The sequence below is a fragment of the Lactuca saligna genome, chromosome 6 (assembly GCF_052625555.1).
Source record: "Lactuca saligna cultivar CGN05327 chromosome 6, ASM5262555v1, whole genome shotgun sequence".
Classification (NCBI taxonomy): Eukaryota; Viridiplantae; Streptophyta; class Magnoliopsida; order Asterales; family Asteraceae; genus Lactuca; species Lactuca saligna.
Genome location: NC_136422.1, coordinates 116,034,812 through 116,059,260, shown reverse-complemented (window position 1 = coordinate 116,059,260; position 24,449 = coordinate 116,034,812). Strand labels below are relative to the sequence as shown.

At 37.4% G+C, this 24,449-nt stretch overlaps 1 protein-coding gene across 1 annotated transcript; it reads left to right on the top strand.

Annotated features, from left to right (window-relative positions):
• Positions 1-15,729: 15,729 nt before the first annotated feature.
• On the top strand, positions 15,730-17,919 carry LOC145002836 (hexokinase-3-like). The gene is made up of 7 exons (XM_078962026.1): positions 15,730-15,736; positions 15,895-15,917; positions 16,009-16,136; positions 16,281-16,362; positions 16,451-16,652; positions 16,883-16,914; positions 17,806-17,919. Exons 1-7 carry the CDS (start codon positions 15,730-15,732, stop codon positions 17,917-17,919), a joined length of 588 nt encoding a protein of 195 aa, XP_078818152.1.
• The last annotated feature ends 6,530 nt before the right edge of the window (positions 17,920-24,449 follow it).

The window sequence follows — 24,449 nt, the reverse complement described above, 5'->3', positions numbered from 1 at the left end:
AACAACATTGGATTTACAACCAGGATACCCATTGTCTACACTCAAGACTACGAAGTATGGGCACATCACTTCGAAGACTCTGTGGTTGGATCTGAAGAAAATGGCTACCTCATATGGGAAGCTATCACTCTTGGTCTGTTTGTTTATTCAGGAACAAGCAATGCCGTTAAGACGCAAAAGGAATACAACAAGTTGATTGCTGATGAACAGAAGATGCCACAGGATGAAAAGGACAAGATATTGTGTAATGTGAAGGCCATGAGAATGATAAGATTCGCTTTGCAATCTGACACTTTTCGATTGGTAAGTTCATGCATGACGGTTAAAGAAATCTGGGATAGGTTGAAGGAGCTTTACTTAACTAATGAAGATCTAGAACACTCCATTCAAACCTTGTTGCTGTCAGAATTTGGAGTTTTCGAACAGAAACCTAAAGAGAAGCTAATTCAGACCTTTGATCGATTCAATCATCTCTTAAGTAAGATGATAAAGCATGGAATAGAGAGGAAGTTGATTGAGCAGAAAGTAACCTTCATGAACGGACTCAGACTAGAATGGATGGCTGTGGTTTCTAATGTAAAAGCGCATGAACAATTTAAGTCTTACTCGCTAGCAAAACTGGTTGGAATAATCAAGTCCCATGAAAGTGTTGTAACCAAAGAAGCAAAGGTGGTTTATGGTGTAGGATCTTTGGCTATTGTCTCAAAAGCAAAAGGTGTTGCAGAATAAGAAGAGTCGGATCTGTCTGAGTGTGACCTTACAAGTGAGGAGTATGCTATGATGGTCACCAATCCGTAGAAGTTTGCAAGAAGAAAATTTCCGGACAGCAAGAACTGAAACTGGCAGGGAAGTTATAGCTCTGAAAAACTGAAGGATGAAGTGAAGGTCTCTTCTCAAAAGGATGAAGACAAGTGGGAGATCAAACTTACAGGAGACTCTGGATACAACTTCAATTACTGTCATGGCAAGAGCCACTTTGCCAAGGATTACATGCTTAGAAAGATAGTTGAGAAAAGATATGGTGCAGATGATGAGGTGTACTACAAGCGCAAGCTGGAAGAAATCAAAAACAAGAAAACAGCTAACGGAACAAAAGGTACAATGAAAGCTTTAATTGTGCAGGAAGATGCTGATAAAGATGAGTTCGGTGGTGTAGAAGTTTGGTCAACCGACTCTGAATATGAAGAGGTGAGAAAACCCTCTCATGGAAAGGCTTATGTAGCAAAGGAAGGAGGTTCGACTGGGAAGTGCTTTATGGTCACTGCTAGATCATCAACAGAAAGCATAGTTGAAGAACCGAATCTGACTGATAACAAATGTTTTGTAGCAAAGCCAGTTAGTGAGCAGATCAACGACTATGATCGTTTGATCAAAAAGGTACAATCCATTATTGAGTCACTTAAAGTTCCAATAACCATTTATGAAGAAGAATTAAATGAATTAAAATATAAATTCACCAACTTAAGTGGTAGTCTCATGCAAACTTTCTTAGTGAATTCTAACCTAACTGACCAACTCAACAAGGTGTCTTTGAAGAGTGAGGGGTGAAGAATGTGGATTGAGCTGAAGGAGGCGGAACTAATTAGAGCTAGGGATGAAAGTTTTTATTTGAAAAAAGATTATTTAAAGTTTTTAAAATAGATAAATGTTTTTTGTTTAATTGCCAAACGTTTATATACTAATATAGCTCAATTACATTTAAGTTGTGAGGTAGGAAAGAAAATTCACAAGATGATTTTGTCATTCCTTGAATTTAAGGAAGAAGAGGTAATAGCAGAATGTGAATCAGAAGTTTCATCTGAAGAAACATCCATGTTATACGAAATTGGACTGGATAAAATCGAAACTTTTATTGATTCAAAGGAACACAAATGCATGTTAAAAGATATTTTAGATGAAAATGATAGATTGAAAATTAAGATGGACACTATTCACTCATTCGACCAATCCAATGCCAAAATAGCTTCTGAAAATAAATTAGACTTAAAACATACGTCTGAATTTGATGAAGAAAGTGAGATGAGCGAGATATCAGTAGAAGATGTAGTTGATTGCTCTGAGTTTATGAAGAGCGAAACTGAGAATGAGCAACCACTAATCTCAGAAAATTTAGTGGAATTTGCTCGTCTAGCAAAGGAAAAGGAAAAGAAGCTCAAAGAAAAGGCTGTAGTTTATCAACAGGTTCAAACTGTGCCGAACCAAGTATATGCGACTAAAGGAGTCACTTCTAAACAAACAGCAGAGCTGAGAGTCTTGGTAGAAAAAGACAATGCAGAAGGGTGCAAAGATTTGTTTTGGTCTGCTCCTATTGATAATGCAGACGAAACTGTAGGCCTATCTGAGAAAACTTCCTGGAGAGTTAAAGGAAGGTACGTAGCTGAACCTATAAACAAACCCTCAAGTTTTGACAAACCGAGCACAAGTGGAACCAAAGAAATACCTTTGGAACCAAGAGAAGAACCGAAAGCTCAAGTCAATACAAGAGAATCTCTAATAAAGAATTCAAAGTCCAGTTAAAATATCCACAAATCGGAGAAGGAGCTAGCTGAACAGAAACGCTTAAGAAATCAAAGATATGCAAAGAATCTGAATGAGTGCAAGACTTACTAGCACTCTCAAAATCCCAACTATTTTCCTCCTAAGAAGATCCCAACTGACAAGGTAAAGGAAAAGGTGAAGGAAAATTTCAGCCCAAGTTCATATTATTCAAAGTCTCAAAACCGAAAGTCCACATTCGGTCCACAGACCAGATTTGGTCCGAACGTCACTCAAAAGGAAAACTAAAAGTCCACATTCGGCCCACAGACCAGATTCTGTCCGAACGTCACTTAAAAAGGAAACTGAAAGTCCACTTTCGGTCAGCAGACTGGTTTCAGTCCTAAGTCAAGTTTCAGTCACACCAAGTCCCAAAGAAAAGCATATTAGAGGGAACACATCAAAGGAAAAGGAAAGCTAACGTCTGATTCTAAGATCAATAATAAGAAGTCATCAACTGATCCTAGGTGTCAAATTCCATCAAACAAAGTAACCAACAAATTAAAATTTAAGCAAGAAAAAACCAAAATCAAAGTTTATACTATTAAAAGAAAAGATCAGACCACCTTAGTAAAACGAACATACTTGGTTGATATTTATATTGCAGTTCCTTTTTCTGTAAAAAAATCACAAGGACCCAAGCGACTTTGGGTTCCTAAATCTGCTTAAATTCGTAGGTAATAAGTGACGAGCAGTTCGATGAAGAATGGTAAATAGACAGTTCGACGAAGAATGGTATATAGATAGTGTGTCACGATTAGTTGTGGGCACAGGTCTGAAAGTATCATTGGATGATGAGGGATCTGAGATAATTGAGAAACAATCCAATAAGGTTCTGTTGAAATATGAGTTGGATATAGTGTCTATGTCCATAACTATATTTGGTATGTACTTGACCCGACCCGGCATGGTCCATTTGGGTTGCACTTCACCCGAACAATTTATGCATAATATTTGAGAATAGTACAAGTTATGATTTATTAATATATTATAAGTTCTAATATATTAATATAAGATCATATTATTTAATTAGTATTGATCTATAATTAATCTAGGATTAATTTAGAGATCAAAGATATTACTAATTAAATATGGGCTTCTATATTTATATAGTGTGGGCTAATGCTTATTTGGAATGGGCTAGGCTTGCATGGAATAGTCCATGGATACTCCATGGAGCATTAACCCATGGATCTCATGGAAATGAAGAGACATGGGTATTAGGGTTTACATGGATGTAACCCTAATCCACCACACTATATAAAGGAGGCTTTGGTTCTTGAAATCATACTAGTTGACACTTGTAGAGGTGAGGGCCGATTTCAAGATAGTAGTGACTATTCTCTCAAAGTTCCAAGTTTGTGGTGATTTGTGATTTCCATTTGAGGCGTTCACACTATTGGTGCTAGGCTCTAAAACTCCAAGCAATCAACCACTACTACAAGGTAAGTATTTATACTAGCTTTATTTGATTCATGTTCCCCATGCCATGCTAGTTAGGATATGAACCTTGGAAAAATAATTATTTGCATGTATCTTAGACAAACATAGATCCAAGGTTTATTAGGTTTGCATGTACACTTAGGAAGTGTTAAAATGCTCAAAACCCATCAGTGGTATCAGAGCCTAGGTTTGCTTGTTTGATACTTGATGCAATATAGTTGAAAATGTCGAAAAACTTGTTGTCTGCCAGATGCACTTGCCGAGTCCATGGGGGGACTCGCCGAGTTCATGTGTATCTTCAACCTACTCGGTGAGTAGGTTTATGCACTCAACGAGTAAGAGCGACAGAGTGCATATTTTCGACTTTAGTTGCTGGAAATGGACTAGAAACATTACCCTAAACTGTTTTGGTACTTGAAAACTTGTTTTAGAAGGTGTAATGTCTTTGCTAATCCATTTACAACAACTTGTTATCAAAATTACAAAGTTTTATGTGTAATTTTTTGATTCATGAAAGTGTTCATATTCATGTTCTTGATCTTATGATGTTTAGATGATTATAGGAAATATTTGTAACCTATGTGGTAGTTTAATTCTTGATCATAATGTGTTTTAATGGAGTCCATAACTTGTCCTCAAGTTATGCAAAAACCAAGAGTCACACTTGAATTAAAACCATTAAAAGAACACAAGAGCTAGAAAACGAAGAGTCTTCATTTTTATTACTCTAGTTAACTCATAAGTTACAAGAAATGAAAAGTTTTGAAAGTTTACAAAACTTTCCCTCAAGTTTTGGAACAAGTAAAGTCATATTAAACTTTAGTTCCAACCCTTACAATTTTAAAAGTTAAAATCCCACCCTTATACTTATAATATTATAAGTTAATAATAATAATAATAATATATATGTATAAGATCAAAGTCGTCTTACCGCTAGTACGCCTCATTCATGAAGCTAGTCTATAAGGTGGGTATAAGGTAATTGCCTATAAAATGGCAACTTAATGGGTGACCACTCTCACCCACCGCTTGCTTGACTAGTGGAGGGTCGTTAGCCGAACGGGTAAGACAAGGACTTATAAATTCTCATTAAAAGTATGATGAATATTATAAAGTAACTAAATGTTTTATTAAATTCCCAATCTTAGTTACTTTATGAAAAATGTGAATAAGGTGCTAATCCATGAAATTACACTTTACACTTTGTCTAAGTCGTTAGTGGAGCGTGTGTGGTTAACCGGCACACTAACTTGGACTTAACAAGGTAGGTAAAGGGTGACTTAATATTTATCATTGTATCGATGGAGCGTGTGTGGTTAATTGGCACATCGATTGAGGGGTAATTTATTAAGATTATCAAGTAATTTGCATGGTTACTTCACACCTCGTTTTGTGATCCTCGGCATCCCAGTCACAAAACTTGGAGGGCACACTCGAGATTGAAACATGCCTTTGAAAAGTACATTGAATCTCAAAAGAATCTACGAGTTTCTAATAACCAAATTAAATATTTTAATATTTCGACTTTGGTGGAAATTAGTGAATCGTCATTCACTTACCTTTCAAATATGTTATTACTTAGATTACGGCATACCTCTTCTAAGTATAATATATTGTGTTTGGGTCCTAGCCTTAATACTACATTTGGGTGTTTTATTAAGGACTATTCCTATTTCTAAACTAAACGTTTCTTCTTCTCAGATGTCTGCAAACACTGCTGCTTCTGGCTCTAATCCTAATGGCTCCATTTCTCTTATGAACTTGTGTGGGAAAGTCCCTTTTGATGGATCCAACTTTAATGAAAGGATCAGAAACATCAGAATGATTACTCACTACGAGGACAACGAATATGTCCTCGATAAGGAGCTTAAGGAGATTGATGAGACAGTTGACACTCCTCAAGAGATCACTGAGTTTAGGGCACATGAAAGGGATGCCACGAAAGTGGCATGCATCATGATGGCCACCATGACCGTTGATCTCCAAAAATCCTATGAAGATTTATACCCCTATGAGATGCACCAAGACTTGATGGAAAGATACCATCAAAGTGCTCTTCAAGAGAGGTATGAAATCATCTCCTCCATGATAACAACTCGCATGAAGGATGGTGAACCCATCACGGGCCACATGCAGAAAATGAAAAGATTTGTGGACCGTTTGTTGATGCTAAATGTGAACTTCCCTGAGGAGCTTGCAATAGATATAATTTTGCACTCCTTACCTTCATGTTATGATCAATTCCGAATGACATACCACATGAACAAGGAAGAGGTCACACTCAGCAAACTTCAAGGACTCTTAATGACCACGAAAAGTGGTCTTAAGGGTAAGACGGTTGTTACTACTCCTACTCCTATCAACTCCGCCCCTGTCTTGGTAATCGGGAAAGGACGAGGGAAGAAGAGAAAGAGTTCTTCGAAGGGTACCAAGGTTAGGACCCTTGATGGCTCTTCTTCAAGTGGAACCAAGAAAGGTTTCATCACTCCTTCTTCTGACCCAAAAGAGGCTGAATGCTTCTATTGCCATGAAAAGGCACATTGGAAGCGGAACTGCCCAAAATACCAGCAAGATGTGAAGGATGGGAAAGTTAAACCCAACCATGCAGGTATTTACACTATCATTTCTAATAACTCACCCCATTCTAAGTCTTGGGTCCTTGATACTAGTTGTGGTATTCATATTTGTTGTGACTTGCAGGGACTAAGAAGAAGTGAGAATATGGAGCAAGGAAGGATAAACTTAATCATGGGGAATAGGAAAGTTACACCTGTCACCAAGATTGGAGTTTATACTTTGTTGCTAAGTAGTGGGTTAAATTTAGATTTGAATAAATGTTGTTATTCGCCAGAAATGGCAAGAAATATTATTTCCTTTCATGCATTGTATAAACAAGGGTTTACCTTTTCATTTAATAATGAAGTTGGTTCTATTGATGCTTTCTTTAATAATGTTCTTTATTTTAAAGCATTACCTTGTGATGGTGTGTATGAAACAATATTTGTGGTTGATTACTTAGGAAATAATGTATTGTGTATTGATTCTGTTAATAATAATAACTTGGATAAAGCATCGTTATGGCATTGTCATCTTGGACATATAAGCAAGAAACGCATAGGCCAACTCCAAAAGGATGGATTCTTGGAGTCGTTTGACCTTAAGTCAGATGATAGTTGCGAATCATGCTTACTTGGAAAAATGACAAAGTCACCCTTCACAGGTTCTTGTGAGAGGGGTGAAATTTTGTTGAACCTTGTACACACGGATGTGTGTGGACCATTCAAACATGCCACAAGGGATGCTAATCGTTATTATTTGACTTTTACTGATGATTACAGTAGATATGGATATGTCTACTTAATCAAGCATAAGTCAGAGACTTTCGAAAGGTTTAAGGAATTTAAACAGGAAGTCGAGAATCAATTGGGTAGGAAAATTAAGATGCTTCGATCCGATCGAGGTGGTGAGTATCTTAGTTCAGAGTTCCTCGACTATCTTAGGGAATGTGGGATTGTCTCACAATTAACACCTCCCAGGACACCACAGTTGAATGGTGTGGCTGAGAGGCGTAATCGAACCTTCTTGGACATGGTTCGTTCCATGATGAGTCGAGCTTCGTTACCAATCTCATTTTGGGGGTATGCCTTAGAGACTGCCGCCCATATTCTTAATCTAGTCCCTACAAAGAAAGTTGCCAAAACTCCTCATGAGATGTGGACTGGTAAAGTACCTAAACTAGACCACATCAAGATTTGGGGTTGCGAGGATTTTATGAGACGCGAGACTCATGACAAGCTAAAACCCCGAAGCGAGAGGTGTATTTTCATCGGCTACCCACAAAGATCGTTTGGTTACCTCTTCTACAGACCTAGTGATAATGTGGTCTTTGTAGCAAGAAGAGGAGTCTTTTGAGAGAAAGAGTTTATAAGCCAAGGAGACAGTGGGAGGCAAATTGATCTTGAAGAAATTCAAGAGTCAAGTGGTGAAGGAACTTCAAACACTAGCCCTCAACTTGAGGAGGAAACTCCTGTTGAGGCAATGTACACACTTATAAGGCTCGACTGTAGGGTGCAAATGGATCTTCAAGAAGAAGACCGACATGGATGGTAATGTACACACTTATAAGGCTCGACTGGTTGCAAAGGGCTTCTCTCAAATTCCTGGAGTGGATTATGATGAGACCTTTTCTCCATAAGCCAAGATTAAGTCTATTAGGGTTATGTTAGCCATAGCTGCATTTCATGACTATGAAATTTGGCAAATGGATGTCAAAACCGCTTTCCTTAATGGAAAGTTGACTGAAGATGTTTACATGAGTCAGCCAGAAGGTTTTTTCAGCAACGAGTACCCTAATAGAGTGTGTAATCTTGAGAAATCCATTTATGGATTAAAACAAGCACCTCGTAGATGGAATCTTTGCTTTGATGAAAAGGTCAAGGAATTTGGATTTTCTAGGAGTGAAGATGAATCTTGTGTTTATGTCAAGGCTAGTGGGAGTATAGTTAGCTTTTTGGTATTGTATGTGGATGACATACTACTCATAGGAAACGACATCCCAACCCTGTAGAAAGTAAAGTCCTGGCTTGGAAAGTGTTTCGCTATGAAGGACCTTGGTGAAGCTGCCTATATCCTAGGGATAAAGATTTTTAGAAACAGGAGTAAAAGACTAATTGGACTTAGTCAAAGCACCTATGTGGATAAGGTGTTGAAATTATTCAACATGCATAAGTCCAAGAAAGGTGAGTTACCCATTCAGAGTAACGCCAGATTGAGTAAGACACAAAGCCCTAGTACTGAGGCTGAGATAGCAGAAATGAGTCGACTACCTTACGCTTCAGCTGTAGTATAGATCATGTATGTTATGGCGTGTACTCGACCTGATGTAGCCTTTGCTTTGAGTATGGTTAGTAGGTATCAGGGGAACCCTGGCAAGGAATACTGGACTGTGGTAAAGAATATCCTCAAGTACCTGCGAAGAACTAAGGACTGGGTCCTTACCTTCGGTGGGAGTGATGACTTGAGAGTTGTATGGTATAGTGATGCTAGCTTCTAGATTGATATGGATAATTTCCACTCTCAGTCGGGCTGGGTCTTTACCTTAAAATGAGGAGCAATCACTTGGAAGAGTTCCAAACAGGAGACAGTGGCTGATTCCACTTGTGAATCAGAGTATATAGCAGCAAGCGAGGTAGCAAAGGAGGCTATATGGCTAAAGAACTTCATCGAAGACCTTGGAGTTGTACCAGCCATAAAAGAGCCAATGGAGATTTTCTGTGACAACAATAGTGCTGTTGCCTTAGCCAAGGAACAAAGAGATCATGGGAGATCCAGACACATTGACAGAAAATATCACTTCATCGGACATCGAATAGAATAAGGATTCCTCGTGGCAAAGAGGGTATCATCGGATGAGAACCCAGCAGATCCCCTCACGAAGGGACTGAGTAGGGTTAAGCATCTCCAGCACGCTCGGAGCATAGGGCTGAAGGATGATATAAGTTTTAGTAGTTAGATAAATTATGAAATGTGTAAAGTGTAATTGACATTAGATGATGAATAAAAGGTGTTTTATTTATGAGTAATGTGTTGCTATCTCTTGTCGATTGTTTACTATATTTCTTTTGCATGTTTTGACTTCCAAAATAATTATGTTTGGTATATCATATTATTCAAACCTCCACAGTCGGTCATATGTCGGAAGTAGGTATGAATCAAGACTGTCATGATTGGTTGCAGAGATCTAAGGTGTTGGACATGGCTACAACAATCATGGGTGCTCATAAGTTCTGAGCATTGGACTTAACCCACGCTCACTGGAATCACTTCATGGAATTTTATCTCAAGTGATCATGAGACGGTAATATCATATAAGTCTTCAAACCTAGAGATATGATTTGTTACTTACGAGTTGATTATGCATTGATTGTATGAAAACGCATTGGTAACTCGATGTTATAAAACGTGCCTTTGTGTATAATTCAATGAGTGGTAGAACTAACATATGAGTCGAAGTTTATCTGTTCCTTCTAGGATTAGAAGCTGATATATGGCCCCCTCGATGATTGTGTTTTGACCTATGTACCGGGCCCGTTCAGAACTAAATTGATGTGTTCAGTTAAGTTCTATGTCATACAAATCGGAAATCGGGAAACAAATGCTGGACAATAAGTAAGACCATGTTCCATGTATTTGTCCGCCTGATATCTTGAGCAGAGGATTATATGATCACTTATCTAAAATGGCGCGTTCTAGTTCAACAGAGTTTAAAGAGCTACGATTGCTGGATGGTTCTTGAAGTCATACTTGCAACTATAGTTATTAGACTTATCCAAGTGGGAGACTGTTGGATATAGTGTCTAAGTCCATAACTATATTTGGTATTTACTTGACCCGACCCGGCATGGTCCATTTGGGTTGCACTTCACCCGAACAATTTATGGATAATATTTGAGAATAGTAAAAGTTATGATTTATTAATATATTATAAGTTCTAATATATTAATATAAGATCATATTATTTAATTAGTATTGATCTATAATTAATCTAGGATTAATTTAGAGATCAAAGATATTACTAATTAAATATGGGCTTCTATATTTATATAGTGTGGGCTAATGCTTATTTGGAATGGGCTAGGCTTGCATGTAAAAGTCAATGGATACTCTATGGAGCTTTAACCCATGGATCTCATGGAAATGAAGAGACATGGGTATTAGGGTTTACATGGATGTAACCCTAATCCACCACACTATATAAAGGAGGCATTGGTTCTTGAAATCATACTAGTTGACACTTGTAGAGGTGAGGGCCGATTTCAAGATAGTAGTGACTATTCTCTCAAAGTTCCAAGTTTGTGGTGATTTGTGATTTCCATTTGAGGCAGTCACACTATTGGTGCTAGGCTCTAAAACTCCAAGCAATCAACTACTACTACAAGGTAAGTATTTCTACTAGCTTTATTTGATTCATGTTCCCCATGCCATGTTAGTTAGGATATGAACCTTGGAAAAATAATTATTTGCATGTATCTTAGACAAAAATAGATCCAAGGTTTATTAGGGTTGCATGTACACTTAGGAAGTGTCAGAATGCTCAAAACCCATCAATATGAATGTAAGGGAGATATGTATCCTTTAAATATCAATCCCATACGAGGAAAACCAACAATATGTTTGCTAACAAAGGCAAACACGGATGATAGATGGTTGTGGCATAGACGACTATCGCTCTTGAAATTTAAAGACATTAGTAAGTTGGTGCTTGGTGATCATGTTCGTGGACTTCCTCTTCTCAAGTTCGACAAGGGCCATCTGTGTGCAGCATGTGAAATGGGCAAACAAAGCAGAAAGAGTCACCCTACTCGAATCAACACGAAGATAATTGAAGCTCTTGAACTCTTCCACATCGACTTGTGTGGACCCTTGGCTATTGAAAGCTTTGGTGGAAGTAAGTATATTCTTGTACTAGTAGATGACTTTTCACGCTTCACCTGGGTTTTCTTTCTTAAACAGAAATCAGATGCAACTCCTACGCTAGAAACATTCATCAATCAAGTGGAAGTACAACTGAGGAAAATCGTGCGGAATATCAGAAGTGACAATGGTCTGGAATTCAAAAATAATGATTTTGAGAGCTTTTCGGCTGACAAGGGAATAACTCATAATTTTTCGGCCCCTTATACTCCTCAACAGAATGGAATCGTTGAAAGACGAAACCGATCTTTGTGTAAAGCTTCCAGAACCATGCTCAGTTTCGCTTCACTTCCCTTATATTTCTAGGCTGATGCTGTTGCAACTACATGTTATACTCAAAATCGGTCCTTACTAAATAAAAGATTCTCAATCACTGCATATGAGATCTTGAACAACAGAAAGCCAAATGTCAAATTTTTCCACATATTCAGTTCAAGGTGTTTTATTTTCAACTCCAAAGGGAACCGAAATAAGTTCGATGTCAAAGCCGATGAAGGAATTTTTTTGGGTTACTGACTCACGTCGAAAGCATACAGAGTGTTGAATAAACACTCAAAAAGAATTAAAGAAACTTATTATGTAACCTTCGACGATAATTACATGAAGAAAGTTCAAAGAAGTGAAGGTAACCTGGGAGACATTTTTCCGGAATTAGGACAAGTCTCGGTTCCAATAGCCAACCTATTTGAAGAATACATGCGACTGTTTGATGAACCAGAGAAAGAAGCAATCTCAGAAGCGAAAGCCACAGACAACAAAATTGAAAGTCTCAAGGAGATTATTGAAGAAGCTGCTAAAGAAATGGAAGATCAACCTCAAATTGCTAAGAGTAATCAACCATGCCAAGGGGAAAGCTCAAAAGCATCAGAAACAAAGAAATCATCTCTAGAGGGGGAGGATCCACTTTCAACTCAATCTCATAAAGGCTCAAAAGATGGTTCTGTTCAAAATCCACCTATCGGTAGTACAAACCGAGGGGAGGATTCTACTCCTACACCGAGTGCGACCATCAGTGAAGATACAAATTATACTTCACCAGTCGAGGGGGAGAAAGAGACCGAAAGTACAACTAACGAAGGCGAAGGTGATCTATTTGAAGCTGAAATCGAAGTGAATGCTGAATTGGATCCAACATATGACCTAAATTATCCTCCATTGGTGAAATGGACCAAAGACCATCCCAAAGAACAGATTATTGTTTAAACTTACGAAAAGTCCTTACTCGGTCTTAATTAAAAGCGAAAAAAACTACATTGTTCTCTAAAGTCAAAATTTGCATGTTTAATTCGTTTGTTTCCAAGATTGAACAAAAAACTGTAAATGCTACACTAGATCATTCAGATTAAGTCCAAGCAATGCAATATGAGCTCCATGAGTTTGAGTGGAACCGATTTTGGAGGTTTATACCTACACTAAAGGATGGGTCTATAGTTAGCTTGGAGTGGGTTTTCAGAAATAAGTTGGATAAAGAAGGGAATGTAATTCACAACAAGGCACGATTGGTGGTGAAAGGATATTGTCAAGAAGAAGGGATAGATTATGAGGAAACCTTTGATCCGGTAGCTAGGTTGGAATTAGTAAGGATCTTCTTGGCATATGTTGCTCATAAAAACTTCGAAGTTTTCAAAATGGATGTAAAATGTGCCTTATTGAATGGAGAATTAGAAGAAACAGTTTATGTTGAGCAACCACCTGGGTTCGTGAACGAGAAATTCCTTGATCACTGTTATGTGCTAGATAAAGCAGTCTATGGATTAAAGCAAGCTCCAAGAACCTGGTATGAAACATTAACTCATTTTCTAACAATGTCAAAATTTAAGCAAGATTCGGTTGACCCTACCTTCTTTCGAAAGAAAGAAGGCAAACATCTAATGATTGTTCAAATTTATGTCGATGATATCATATTCGGCTCTACGAATCCTAGCTTAACAGCTGAATTCAGAAAGTTGGTGGAGACTAAATTTGAAATGAGCGCAATGGGTCTAATTAACTTTTTTCTTGGTTTCACTACTAGAAAAACAGCCTTTTACGACGTGCAAAACACGACGCTCTTTGATTTATGTTACGCATTAGAGAGCGACATTAAAAAAGAGTCATCTCTTCAAAAAATTTAAGAATTTAGGTCGCGCATTACTAAGTGCCCTTAAATTAGTGTCTCACGAAAAGAAATTAAAAACACGGAGGGCGCTTTCTTTTAATGGTGCGTCCTCTATATTTGTCGCTTTATAATTTTAATGAAAAGGCGCGTTTAGTAGAGGTGGGAAACGAAATCCCCAAAATTTTGAAAAGTCGTCTTCTATCTTCTTTCTATCTTTCATCTTCTCCCCTCTCGCTCCCTCATTCTCTCTCCTCTCTGATCCGCTTCCCCGCCACTCCTGACCTCCTTATCGATCTCATCAAACATCGTGTTCCATCCTTAATACCTCGCGGGAATCTAAAATTTAGAAAACCCCGTACTCAAAAAGTCTAAGAAACTAGGGTTTTTTCATCCCTCAAAGAACGACCCACATCCTCCATAGATCGATCTCTATCGCTTCATTTCTCACAAGAAATCAAACACTTTACGTTCATAGGGCCACAATTGCAAGGATGCTCACTCACCTTTCTAGAGAATACCTTCGCATATATAACACGATCATCTTCACAAAAATGGCTGCCACCATTGCTTGAGTGGGCTCAAGCTACAATCGACAATCAGAGCTCAAAGCTTTCGACCAAACAAAAACCGGCGTCAAAGGCCTCGTCGATGCCGGAATCCAATCGGAGCCAGGGCTTTTTGTGAAGAACTTGCCCCGCCTTTCTCTACTGCGTGTTCTATCTTCTGCATATCCACCCTCCAATGAAATCCAATCACCAGCGATCCTATAACAGTTCTTTCTCATGCTTGAACCCTAGATCTCACCTCGTACCTTGCTATATCTCTATAACAGTTCTTTCTCATGCTCGAACCCTATTTCTTTCTCATGCTCGAACCCTAGATCACCAACGATCCTATAACAGTTCTTTCAATTGCTTGATTTTTTCAATTCGTATACGATTGCATCAATAGCTGATCCAGTCTCGCACCAAAATCTATTTGAAGAAGATTAGAGATAGAGGGAGAGGTAGGGCTCGTGGTGGTGGTGGTGGTCGACGTCAAGGAAGATCATTTGGTGGTGGAAGACCAACAGGGCCACCTCGCAGAGGTCCCCTTGCTGTGAATGCTCGACCCTCAGCTTATACTATTGCAAAGGCAAGCTCAAATCTATGGATAATCTTATACATTTGATTCAGAACCTCTTTACATTTGCATTACAAATTCAAACATGAGGAGAAGTTGCTACTAAAGAATTGTCACCTATCTTGGGAGGTTCATCATGTCAAATCACCAACACCAACACCAACAAGTTCTGTTTCTTTTCTTTTTTTCTTGACCATTTTACCTCAAGTGATAAAAGGTTCTGTAAAGGGGGAGTTTATGGTGGATTCTATTTCTTTAACTGTGATATCTTCAGTTTCTGAAAAGGGAATGTTAAGATTGTTTGAATAATTGAATGTTTGTGGAGAATGAATGGTAAATTGTGTTAAGTGTTAACTTGGTGTATACTTGCTCCAGTCTTTCCACATACCAAAGTTATCCAGCAATCATGTTTTTCTTATTAAATGTATTTCAGGGGGATTTCGGGAAATGTTATGATAGATGCACGTTCCACATGGAAATATTATCACTGTTAGTTCATTATTTGGAATATTATATTTTCATATAATTTGTAAAAATAAAAAAATAAATTTGGTCAACGTTTGACCAAGGAAATAGGAATATTCACATGGTTGCTAATTATAAGGTTGTATTGTATGTATGCAGTTGTAAGGCTTATGTGACGTGCTGCTTCCCACATTACATTAGAATGTACTTTACAAACTCATCCAAACATCACTCTTATTGGAGAAGAGGTACACAATTCAATTTATTTTTTATTTTTTTTAGAGACTCACTAATTATTTTTTTGTCATATTTCTTACAGGTTGCATCAAAGAAATTGACACTAAAAAAGGTTACAAATTACATAGCAGATGTAATCTGTAAACGTGCAGATCTTGGTTATAAATATGGTGTTATTCTCATACCTAAAGGACTTATTGATTCCTTGAGGTAAAAAAGTGCAAAAGACGAGAATACCCTTGTCAGGCATTCTCATACTAATAATCATTGTTGATGACTTGTAGGTGCAACAACTGATTTCTGAATTATATGAAATATTGGCAAATGAAACTGTTGATGAGGGAGGAATTGTAGACATGGGAAGTATCCTGGTCGTGCTCATTTTGCCATAAGAGGAGGGCGTAGAGATTCCAAAACAGAATACCAGCTGCCAGTAAGTTGTTATTACAGTATATTTTGTTTTGTTCGTAAAAGGTTGTTTTTCTAGTAGTGAACTGATTATGATATTGATCTTGATGCAGAAAGTCAGAATCCAAATGATCAGGTTAATTTAATTATTTTTATCCAAGATAATTTTAACTCTGTAATTTCCATATGTTTTTTACTTGATATGATTTTTGTGATTAATAATACAGGGTTTTGAGAAAATGATATCGGGAATGTATTTAGGTGACATTGTTAGAAGAGTAATTCACAAAGTGTCATTAGAATCAGATATTTTTAGACGAGTTTCCTCTAAGCTTTCAGCAAGATTCATGTTAAGGTATGTCATAAAACGAAATTATTTACTCTTTTTACCAATGTAGGGGTAGAAATGTAAAGTGCATTGTTTAGATTGATAAAAAGTTCTCAGCAAATGGGATTACAAACAAGATAAATTCATATTTTGTTTCTTAAAAATACTCAGTACACCATTAATGGCTGCTATGCATGAAGATGACACCCCAAACCCAAGTGAAGTTGCCAAGATTCTTGAAGAAACCCTAAATGTAAGATTTTCCTAGTTTCTATATAAAAAAAACTACTTTTTTGAATCTGGGTTTATTTTCTTTTTTGACAAAATTAATTCATTATCAGATAAACGATGTTCCACTGAAAGTGAGAAAACTGGTGGTGAAAATATGTGATGTGGTGACAAGAAAAGCTGCAAGGTTAGCAGCAGCGGGCATTGGGGGAATTTTGAAAAAGATTGGTAGGGACGGGACTGCAGTGATTACAAGTAGAAGGGTTAAAAGTGGAAAAAATGGGAAAATGAGAAGAACAGTTGTAGCAATAGAAGGTGGATTATATTAAAGCTACATGATTTTTAGGGAATATTTGAATGAAGCAGTTACAGAAATATTGCAGAAATCCCAAAAAACATTATTTTTAAAGGATTTTGATGGAATGGAATGACTCTCAATTGGTATTCTGTTAGAGTGATTTTTCTTGCATCATTTTCTGAAGCACTTAAGTACCATGATTTTCACCATCTTTACCACACATTTTTTTTTCTTTATGAAAATGCAGCAGAAAATGAGGAAGAAGAGAAGGGCAGAATGGTAATTCATGCCATAGAAAGGGCAATGGTGTTAGGTTGAGAATTTTAATGGGGTTTTCATTGTGGAAAGGTATGAATGTTCTACTACATTTTTTCTTTGGTTTCCTATCCTGATTCTGAGTTTATGTGAGTTGTTTATCCCATTTTGTTTGATGCTGTCATGAAATGTTTCAGCACGTTGCTGCAATCTGTCCTTATCTTATAAAAATCATACAAGGCCATCAGATTGTCCAAAAATCATGAAGTATAGTTTTCTGGAAAGGTTAGTGTATCTAGTTTCACTGAACTTTGGACCGCTTTTCCTAATTCCAATTCCTTTAAGGGTATAAGTACCAATCTTTGCAAACTGCTCCATGCAGCCCACTGTTTGCATCAATCAACTTCGAAAATTCATAATAAATTCAAAAAGGCTCCAAATTCCATGAGATATAAGCCTATAATCAGGTATGGAAGTCTATTTTCATCCTTACCAAGGGCTTAACTTAATTCCAAGCACAGAAGTTCAGCTTAGTACAAGAGTGCAAACTAGCCCGAAAATTCACAAATTTCATGTGCTAACTTGTCATGTGCACAAGTAATTCTAGAAAGCATAATTTATGTAACAGTGAAAATGATCCAACATTCCATTTGAAGTGTTTGCAGATCTTCAAGTGAGTAAATATCAAGTGAATTTTGAAAGCCATGTTATATATACACATTCCTTTATCTGTTTTGTTTCATGTGTGACACATACACTTGAAAGCTTTTACCTTTTGATAGAGGTATGCAAGATTAGTTTCCAAAGATTTTGCGCCCAAGGTACCCTTTTGTGTTCCTTAAGTATTAACACTCCTTGTGAAATATGATTTTAAAATTTTCAATAATTGATTTTCTTTTTTCTTTGATCTGACAGTGGGATATTCCAAATTTGGATATTCCTACTTCTGAGCCTGAACTAAACTTGCCCACAGCCTTGAGAGAGCTTTCATGTGAACTTTATAGGTTTATCATAGGAATATCGGAATGATGGTTATGCCCTTCCTACCATAAAAAGCCATTTATCAATTGATTTTTATATCATGCAATTTATCTTACCTAAAAATTTCAATTTTGGGATTTGTAAATTTAGTTTTTTGAGGTGATACATTCAAGTATTCATATGCCCAAGTTGTAAAAAGAATACCATTAGTTCTTGCAGAAATTAAGAATGCCATCAAGGTGAAATTAAATTGTAAAAAAAGACACAAAAATAGCCCAAACAGTTAAACTTTTGACTCATTTCCATTTTATATTTATTTTTTTGTGTAGAGTATACATGATAATGGTGGCAGTAAATTTTGAGTTCCTAATATTGATTGGTTTCTTGTTATGCTCAAATCTTAATAGCTATCATGCCAACCTTCAACAATAGTTTTGGATTGACAACTTCTAGCAGAAGATATCGCGTACGTGTTCTTGTGCTGTTATTATGGATTCGGGAACATCCTTGCTTACTGGTCCAACTGTATGTATCTCACGTGAAGCTTCTATTAGTACTTTTAATCTCAGGGATTTCAATTTTTTCATATTTCTTGTATAATAAATATTATGAAATATTAGCAATGTGTTACATTTACTTGATATTGGAATGATTATTTGTATTTGACATAATAGTGCAATGAATTATTCTTAGTGTTTATGGTATTTTATTTTGCATTATTAGACTTTTAATGTGTTATTTAATTTGAAAATTAGTAAATCTATCAAAAAATATATAATTTTAAAAATATTTAAAATTATGACACGCAAAATGCGTGTCGTCTTCCTTTATGACAAGGGCTTCCTTGATACGCAAAAATGTGTGTCATCTTCATTTATGACATGGCATTTCTTGACAAGGGCTTGCTTGATACACATTGCTCGTCATAAACACGCGCGTCGTAAGGTTACGACACGCAAATGCGTGTCGTCTTCCTTTATGACAGGGCCTTGCTTGATACGCATTGCGTGCCATAACCGCGCATTGTAAATGTGCGTCGTAAATGCGCGTCGTCTATAAATGACGCGCAAAAGCGCGTCGTCTCTCTTTATGACAGGGCCTTCCTTGACACGCATTTGCGCCGTCTGAGCGTTTTACGACGCGCAATGAGCATCGTAAAAGGCCTTTTTTCTAGTAGTGTTTAAACATTAGACAGGGAACAGAAGGCATATTTATCAACCAGGAGGCTTATACAAAGACATTACTAACGAAATTCGGTATGACAGCCGACTCAAAAGTCAAGGTCCCAATGGTGTTTGGCACTAAATTAACATCATCTCTCGATAAACCTGTTGTTTCCATAACACAATATCGTCAAATGATAGGGTCACTTATGTATTTAACAGCTAGTAGACCGGACATTATGTTTTCCAGTGTGTTATTGTGCTAGGTTTCAAGCTAATCCAAGAGAACCTCACATTATTGTTGTGAAGAACATATTCCGTTATCTAAAGCATACTTCATCTCTCGGTCTCTGGTATCCTGCAAGAACCAGATTCTTCATTCAATCTTATTCTTATGCTGATCTAGGAGGGTATGGACTGGATAGAAAAAGCACTACAGGTGGATGCCAATTCCTTGATGGAAAACTTGTTAGTTGGCAGTCCAAGAAGCAAACTTGTGTGTCACTATCTACAGCCGAAGCAGAGTATATTGATGCATCCTCTTGCACTTCTCAAGTAATCTGGATTCAAAATCAACTGAGATATTACATGCTAAGCATGAAGAAGATACCACTCTATTGTGATTCAGAAAGTGCAATAAGGATTTGTCATAATCCGGTGCAACACTCAAAGACTAAGTGCATTGCACTTAGATATCAGTTCATTAAGGATCATGTGGAAGATGGGAACGTAGAAGTACACTTTGTTCCATCTAGTGATTAATTGGCTGATATATTCACTAAAGCATTACCTGAAGCAATCTTTAACAGAATCCTACAAGGCTTGGGTATGATGGAAGCAGAGTCAGTACCGAATCCGCAATCCTTTATCTAAAAATCAGACAAGCGAAATGGAGTGACCGCTCGGTCTATTTCGGCTCCTAAAATTTTGAGAACCGAAATGAACTGACCGCTCGGTCTATTTCGGCTCCTTAAAATTTGGGAACCAAAATGAACCGATCACTCGGTCTATTTCGCTTCACTCAAAATAACGTGTCGATTGTAAATTATTTTTGTTTCTTTTCTTATCTTTCATTTGCTTTATGCTTATTCAAACATATTTTCTTTTTCTGTTTTTATTCTTTTTTAGAAAACATCAAAAATTTTAAAAAAAATATATTTTCTTTATTTATGTTTTTATTCTTTTTCAGAAAACTTCAAAAATTCAAAAATATTTTTTTTTCTGTTTTTTTTTTTCCAGAAAACTTCAAAAATCCAAAAACATTATCTTTTTCCGTTTTTATAATTTTTCAGAATATTTAATCTCTTTCATTTTGCTTGTGTGGTATAATTGTTTTTTATTTTTCAGAATATTCAGTAACGAGGGTCACGTATCATAGAATTTGGAGTCGTGAAAGGTATGATGTTTCTTCAATGAATTAGTTAAGGGTCCCTAGAAGCATGTTGCTGCATGTTAACCTAAGCCTCCAAGACCTAGAGCAAGGCCTTCATGATTCGATCAATACCTATAGTTTCTTCCCAATGAGGCTATTTTTCTTTACTCGGTCTAGAGCCACCTTACTCTTCTCACATGAGTCAAGAATTTCTCTGCTTTGTACTGTTTTATAGCATAAGGTTCTTATGTTTCTTTCGCCATCCTTAAACTATTCTCCATCTACTCTCGGTTCACAATTGTAACCCTTGAGACTCTCGGTTCTTACCACTGAGGTTTATGGTTGCACAAAATCTATGTTTATGATCTTAGATGCGTATACCACATGCTGAGTGAAACCCAAAATTCAACACCTAAAATGAATTAACGGTGAATTTCTATATTCAAGATCTTACTTGTTACCAAATGAAATATTTGTTCTTTACGAGGTCTTTTATGAATTTGTCTAAAACCAAGACTATTCTTCCCAAAAAGATCCAATTTTTTTTTTGAGATTTCTACACACTCTTTTGTCATAGCATAATATACCATACCTACTTATTCAACAGCCCACATCGGTCTCACAAGTACTTCTTCCAACACTCGGTCTTATTTTGAGAATCGGTGTTTGGTTGAGGATAACATACCCTGAGCCTATGTTATAAACAGAAGCCTTTCAATGTTTATTTGCAAACACTTGATCGTATTCTTGGGAATCCACACAAGCACTTCAAGTCATTCTTGACTTTGAAGGAAGCGATTCTTGCCCGGAATCCCTTGTTTCGTGTCTGATGATCAGACATCACTCACATCCCATACACATTTGCTTTATTACCTAATCGTTTGTCATTCTAATGCACGAAAAATTTTAATTTTCCCACATTTTGTTGATGGTTTGTTTGAGTTTATTTGTCCTCTAGTGAATCTAGGAAAATTCAGATTCGGATGGTGTAGTCTATTTCAAAACCAGATCGTCAAAATCTTTTTGGGCACGTGAATTTGAACGGTCACTCTATGCACGCGTGCTGCCGCATACCTAGGAACACCCTACCTGTCAAATCCCACTTTTCCAGCTACAGTTTAGCTATAACATCACTATCATCACGATTTTCTCTCTCCTGGCAATGGTATATAAAGGGCTGGCACGATTCATTTTCTTCTACCAGTCACAAAATTTCTACACTGTAATGGCGATTTTAAATGTTCATCTTTTTCACTTGTTCAACAATGGCAACCTCATCTTCTGCACAAGATCAAACAACGTCATCTGCTTTTCTAACCATCAAACCTAATCAGAATATTATAGAACTTAATCCGTTTCTATATGATTCTTATATGCTACAAGTTGTTGAGTGCTTGAAGTACTCTCCTTTGGTCATTGCATTAACCCAGTTCGAGGCTGTTCCGATGTCCTTATTATCTCAAGTTTATTCTTCAGCATCATATGACAAGAACAAGGAACGCATATATTTTCAAATACACTCCAAGAAAGCCTCTATTTCCAAAGGGAGGTGTTGTTCCTTACTTCATCTGGCGGTGGATTCTCCGGTGATTTCTCCGTAATTTATCACAACAACACAAATCTTTTCAATGTTGTATGAGATGGGCTATACAGACGTATTGACCACTATTTCCAAAGTTAAGAAGTCATGTCTGCCTTCGCAATAGAACGATCTTCTCACCTTACTCATTAAAGGCTTGGCGGAAAGAAGTGTTGGATCGGATGGCACGAGTAAAGGGTTCCTGACCATTCTCTATAGTCTGTATACTGGTATCAACCTGGACTATGGCTCCATCATATCATCTCAGGTCATGCAGAGCCTTAACACTTCCACTCGTTAATCAGAAATTTCATGTGGAAGGTTTTGGACTCTCATCACGCGACGGGCAATCGATACTCTGGAGGTTCCAACGATGAAGGATGCTCTTATCGCTTCCATTGCCACTTTTCATACTAAGAAGTTCATTCTCTCGGACCCCACAAAGTTTACTCATTATGATTCTATACCGAAAACCATGTATAGGGGTGTGACAGCCGAAAGCAGAGTGATGGCTGATTACCGTCTACTTCCACCAAAGGAGCCGAGAGTTCCTACTCCTGAACAGCAGGGTGCCTTAGAAGTTGTTGATAAGACGAGAAACAGGGGGAAACGAGTGGCTGGCCAAGAAGGAACCAACCTAGGAGGAAAAACCAAAACCCTCCAAATCAATGAAGCGAAAGTTAGAGTTGGAGTCCTCTTCCAAGCCAAAGAAGATAAAGAAAATGGCGAAGCAGTCAAAACAACAAATTCCTCCAAGTCCTGATCATTCTGAACAAGATGAAGAGGATAATGTCCCTCCAGCATCTCCACGAGGTAACACTCCTCCTCGTTCACCTCTGCAAACCAAATCTCCACCACATGAAATTCTAACCCAAACTTCATCTCTGAAATAGACATCACCAAAGCCGACACCGAAAGTCGTAGTTTCAGTTGTTCCAATTACACCAACAGAAACTTCTCTACCACCTCCACCAGTTTCTTTTGTTCCTATTTCTCTACCATCTTTATCAACTCCAATCATTACCCAAACAATTAGCACTACCCTTCCAGAACAATCAACAAGGGTCAACGTATCTGATACGGGGCACCTACTGAAACCGAAACCCCTATTATCACTAAGCATATCTCTCCAACCCACTCAACAGAGTCCGATGCTACTATTAAAGGAGATAATGACGAGTTTGATTCTACATACTTTAGCCCCTATCGGTTTCAGTCTGATGAAGACACCGATGCTCCTGTCAATCACCAACATTACAGAGCATTCATGAGAATTCATGAATCGGTTGAATCTCTTTCCCAATCCTTAAAGGAAGAACAACAAAAGTTTGAAGAAGTTCGTTATTCTATCAAAGTTGATAATGCTTCTATGATTGGTTCGGTCTCTTTTAGACTGGACTCACTGCATGCTGACATTGCCAAAGAGAGTGCCTTGAAAGAGGAGATAGCTCGTAAAGCATCTATAATTGCAGTTCAGCAAGTTCAACTTGCTCAAATAGAGAAGGAGATTTCATTATTAAAAACCGAGAAAGTTGTCTTTCGTAGCTGTGCAAGTGATGTCAAGGACATGTTCACCAATATTCTTGGTGCTCATGATCCGATTCTTACTCTCACAATTCACAATCACGTAACCAGCAAACTCCTCCCTACCCTTGCCATGCTTCATGAAATGAAAGGTGTTTCGGAGCCTTTCGTTACTCCAAAACAAGGGAGAGAAGGACCGTAGAAAGTCATTGTTACAAAAGAACTGAAGGTTAATGTAGCTTCAGGTTCTGGTCCAACAGAAAAACTGAAACAAATTATTGACGACTCTGATAGTGAAGAAGGAAAAACTATAGCTGTTGCGCTTAAACGAAAGAAGAGAGACAAAGAATTAGATGAAAATGTTAGAGTCACAAAGGAGGCTGAGGAGACAGAGAGGGGCAATAAAGAACAAGAAGACATCTTGCAATGCAAGAAGGCTCTATTTCTAGAATGGAGGAGGGAGGTGTTGATCAGTCAAGCTATTGAGTCACCAAGTATCTATTGGTTGGAACCGATTGCCTCTTTTGACTGTGATAACTCAAAGGACTCACAGTTTGATATGTTGATTACAAGAAAGACATTTACATTTCATTTTTTTGACTCAACTGTTGAGGTTCCTTTTCCAAACCCCAAGGTTGACCGCGAGCTTATAGACTTATACTTGAAGTATGGCCAACCTCAATACTTGACATGGAGTACCCAGAAAATTACAACTGTCAAGGTATTGAAACCGACTCCCTCCGACAAATTTGTGAATGTCAATTTCAAGATCACAAGAGGGTCTGCAAATTCTATGTCGATGATATCCTTGGCAGATCTTCCCAATCTTAATCCATACGATTGGATATTGCTATATAACATTCTGCTCACCAATTCTAAGGAGTACGAGCTAATTTTGGAGCACTTAAAGAGAATGTTGGCCTCCTACATCTATGAAGTT